At 38.8% G+C, this 4,751-nt stretch overlaps 1 protein-coding gene across 1 annotated transcript in view; it reads right to left on the reverse strand.

The window, feature by feature from the left end:
• Positions 1 to 3,218: 3,218 nt before the first annotated feature.
• The window catches only part of Lsm5 (LSM5 homolog, U6 small nuclear RNA and mRNA degradation associated), a 3,464-nt gene continuing 1,931 nt past the window's right edge, over positions 3,219 to 4,751 (reverse strand). The window contains exons 4-5 of the mRNA XM_021191381.2: positions 3,860 to 3,932; positions 3,219 to 3,456 (exon numbers count right to left, since the gene is read on the reverse strand). Coding sequence (XP_021047040.1) covers positions 3,424 to 3,456; positions 3,860 to 3,932 — 106 coding nt within the window. The 3' untranslated portion in view covers positions 3,219 to 3,423. The remainder of the gene's footprint in view (positions 3,457 to 3,859; positions 3,933 to 4,751) is intronic.

Genomic DNA, 4,751 nt, shown 5'->3' on the forward strand with positions numbered 1-4,751 from the left:
ACCAAAAAGGGAATTATATCATTTTTATTACTGTTACAGAATAGATCGGGAGAGCTGAGATTGCAGCTCAGTGAGGAGGGCCTTCCTGACATGTACAGGACTCTGGATTTGATTCTCAGCTCTGAGAACAAACTAGAAGACCTAGTTTAACTGCAGGCAAGTGGATTCATCCATGCAGTCACATGGGCAACTATGCCTCCACCTATAAAACTTACATCACAGTGAAGTTAAGAACATGTGCTCCCTGCAGAGTACTAGAGGGGAAAAAAAGAGAGTTGCAATGACCACCATGTTTCCCTGGTACTAAAAATTAAGAGGTGGGAAAAGCCAGTGTTGCATCACTAAGCTTGTTCCAAAAGGAAAAAACAAGCAAGCAACCAAACCATAGTTATCCTGAAATTAGGCAATGAAGTAATATTTATACCAAATAAGTCAAACAATATTACAAGTAAGTAACTTTGTTCTGGAAATTAAAAGATTGTTTTTAAAAGAAGAAACACTAAAATATTTAATAAATTAAATATTATATATACTTATTATTATTTAATATAGTGTTAAATATATATTTTTCCATACACACACACACACCAGACACACACAGAGCAATGAGCTTTCTGATCAATTTGGGCCAAATGAAAATTGCAGCCTAGGTAAACATAATTACATAAAAGTACATTATATTAAAAATACCACTAGGGCTGGTGAGATGGCTCAGTGGGTAAGAGCACCCAACTGCTCTTTCGAAGGACCAGAGTTCAAATCCCAGCAACCACATGGTGGCTCACAACCATCCGTAACGAGATCTGATGCCCTCTTCTGGAGTGTCTGAAGACAGCTACAGTGTACTTACATATAATAAATAAANAAATCTTTAAAAAAAAAAAAAAAGATAAAAATACCACTAAATGTCAAACTATAGGCCGGTAATATTATTTGCAAAATATGTGACAAAGAATAATTTGATTATTCATCCTAATTTTCAATCTGATGGGAATTAGAATTACCATGGAAACAAACCCCTGGGCATGTCTGTAGGGGATTCTTTTAAAGTTGAGGTGGCAATCGTCCCATAGCTGAGGTCCTAGATTGAATAGAAGGGACACAGGGAGCTGAGTAACAGCATTCATAACCCTCTGCTTCCTGGCTGTGGATACTGTGTGACCAGCTGCCCCACGCTCCCACTGCCATGTCTTCCTTGCGACGCTGACTTACCTGTCCTGGAGCTACAGGGCAAGGCAACCCCTTCGTTCCCTAAGTTGCTTTTGTCAAGTATTTTGTTGCAGCAACAAGAGTAAAATAATCTCACAAACGTTTTTGCAAATATTTTAAAACATATAGGCCAAAGCTTGATATAAGCACTTTTTAAATTTTTTAAAGATTTGTTTATGCATGAGTGCTCTGACTACACATACACCTGCATGCCAGAAGAGAATATCAGATCCCTTTGACAGGTGGCCATGAGCCACCCTGTGGTTGCTGGGACTGAACTCAGAACCTCTGAGTGAGCAGCCAGTGTTCTTAACCAGTGAGCCATCTCACCAGGCCTGCTTTATATAACTCTAATGTGGTAGAACCTGCCTGTAACCCCAGTGCTGGGGCACTGAGGCAGGATTGCAAGTTCAAGGCCAGCCTGGAAGGGAGTGTCTCCAAAAAGGACTGGGGTGAGAAGGCCTCGAATAACTCAAAAATAAAAGTAAGTCCAAAGTAAGTTTCTAAAAGTTTTTAAATCAGGTTTCACTTAGCACATGGAAGAAAAAATTACAGTATAGTTGAATGTTGAAAGGGTGTAAGGGGACTGGAAAAAAAGTAGCATGAAATAAACTTTCTGTTGGCAATACGGCAAACGTGCTCTCTACAAATTTACTCTAGGAAAAACAAAAATTATAAACATTTATTAAAATTACTATAGCCAATAAGCTTAGGCAAAATAATCTATAGTAAAAACACTTAATAAAATTTTATAGATATTACTGCTGAAATATTTGACACAGAAAAATACTTTAACCTTTAAAATTGTGCTTATCGTGGAGTCTAAAATTTAGGATAAGCAAGTTTTGTTTAAATGTACACACTCAAAAAGCCTCTGACAGGAGTGGGCGAGCTGGCTCGGCCAAGAAAGGCACTTGCTATTTAGGCTTGACAGCCTAAATTCAATATCCAGGACCCATGTGATAGAAGAGGAGCATTGATTCCTGCAAGTTGTCCTCTGACCTCCATACGTGTTCCACGGCATTCACACACCCACAGGGCACGCTCACACCCAAAGTAAGTAAATGGCTATTGTTGTTGCTGTTGGTTTAAGTATAGGAAAGGATGAAGCTGGAGAGATGGCTCAGCAATTAAAAACACTTGTTACTCTTGCATATGACCCCAGTTCATTCCCAGCATCCACATAAGGTTCGCAACCGCTTGTAATTCTAGTTCCAGGGGATCCAACACCATCTTCTGGCCTCCAAGGGTACAAAGCAGGTAAGAAGTACACAGACATACAAGCAGGAACTCATATACATTAAAAAAATAAAATTAATATTTTTCTCAAGCTAGGAAAATATGTGATTACTACTTTTTACTTACTTGCACTTGTACAATACAACACACATGGTTTGTGTTTTTAATAGGAATTAATAAAAACTGAATTCAATGTGAAAAGCATCAGTATGAAATAGTTTGAACTGAATTTTCTTAAAGGATCATTAAGGTTTTTTAAATGATATATTCAAACTCAAAGTTAATTTTGTTTTGGAATGAATGCTGTTTAGAGTTAAGCTCAGGAGCTGGAGAGATGGCTCAATGGTTAAGAGCATGAGTTCCTCATACAGAGAACCCAGGTTTAAGGCCCAGACCCACACTGCACAGGTAACCCACAGGAAGTCTAGAATCAGGGATCCAACAACCTCTTTTGGTCTCTGCAGACACAGCACATGAAGTAGACCTACATGCAGAGAAGATACGCATACACATAAAATAAACAAAATCTCTTTGAAAAAACAAGAACTAAGTTCACTTTTAGCAAAGAGGCCAGGAAGAGCAACCATTGGAGGACATCACATTAGAGAGATCTCTTCTGCTCCACCCTACCCTCAAGCCACTGAGTAAAATTACCCCTGTCCCAAACAAATTAATATAAATGAGGGAGAAAATAAACAGCAATCAATATGAAACCAAGTATCAAAATAACTTTATTTGTTCCATGAGCTTTTTCGACCCCAAATCACAGCTAACGAAAAACATTTTTATTTTTTAGTCTTTAAAAAAAACAAGACAAAACAAAATTCTTCTTTTCCCAAAATAACCATGATTAGCTTAGAAAAATGGATGTATATCTTCAAAGAGTTTCCCTTTAACGGAAACTTCATTTATAGAATCTAAGCATTAAAGGTTTGAAAACAAAGCCAGAATCTAGTGTAAGTCAAGGAAATCCATTCATACTTCAGGCCCTTCTCCTCCGGGAACCAGCTGCATTGGAGAAAAAGAGTTTATTAATAATACTACAGTACCATTTAAAAAAGCCTGAGTGTCCCTCATGGACCAAAGCCAGTTTTGCCTCTCCCCCGTCCTTCACATCCCATCTTCTCCAAGTCCTATCTGTTAGTAATCCCCACATCACTAGCTGATGTTTAAGCTATTAATGATTCCAGATGAGCTAAAAGTCTACAAAGATTAATAAGAAAACTAATCTGAAGGACCAAAGCTCTTTCAACAGCTGCTTTGGGGCACAGATCACCAAGGCTCCCTCCCCATCCTCAGTGTGTTTACCTCAGTGCCATGCACACTGTCAACTAGGTATAAGTCTAAGTCAGTTCCATAATCCCTACTACAAAAGTAAAATAATTTCAAGAGAAAAGTTTTAATGTCTTACCATTGTTATATTATTTCCATTTAGTAGAATTTGATCTAATTTTGTAATTCTTCTTCCTTCCGGTGTAATTTCACTAAATACATAGATTAAAGTGGAGTCAGGATAAACAAGTAATCAAAGGCTGTATTGAAATGGCAGAGCACATACACAAGGCCCTGAGTTCGATCCCTAGGACCAAAGCTGTTATTCTTAGACATGAATGAATGTGAGCGTATATAATTACAGTAAATATATACAGAAATACAAACTGCCTGCTGGATAATATTCATGTAAATATAATTCATCATAAAGCTTGTTCACACTAATTTCTTACAAATTCAGGAATAATATGAAGATAACAATCCTTTAACTGGACCTCACAGACACAAGTAAATAGCATTTCAGTATTAAGGTATTTTCCAACAAGTAATGTTTTTTATATCAATCATACTAAAGCTGCTATGGAGGTTTAAAGGTGAATGGCCTCTACTTGGTCCTCTGTTGGCAAACTGGAAATGATTAGGAGGTGTGGCCTTTTTTGGAGGAGGTGTATCACCCTGGTAGGCTTTGAGGTTTCAAAAGCCTAAATTATACCCAGTTAATGCTCACTTGAGCTCCCTCCCGCTCGCACTTGTGCTCGCTCTCCTCTCCTCTCCCCCCTCCGCCCTCTCTCCTCTCCCCTCTCCCTCTCCTCTCCCTCTCCCTCTCCCTCTCCCCTCCCCTCCCCTCCCCTTCTCCCTCCCTCCCTCTATTTTTATTTTTTTTTTTTTTTTTTTTTACTTCATTTTCATTTTAAATGCTATCCCCAAAGTCCTCTATACCCTCCCCCCCCCCCCCTGCCCCCCACCCACTCCCACATCTTGGCCCTGGCATTCCCCTGTACTGGGTCATATAAAGTTTGCAAGACCAAGGG

The sequence above is a fragment of the Mus pahari genome, chromosome 2 (genome assembly GCF_900095145.1).
Source record: "Mus pahari chromosome 2, PAHARI_EIJ_v1.1, whole genome shotgun sequence".
NCBI classification, from domain to species: Eukaryota; Metazoa; Chordata; class Mammalia; order Rodentia; family Muridae; genus Mus; species Mus pahari.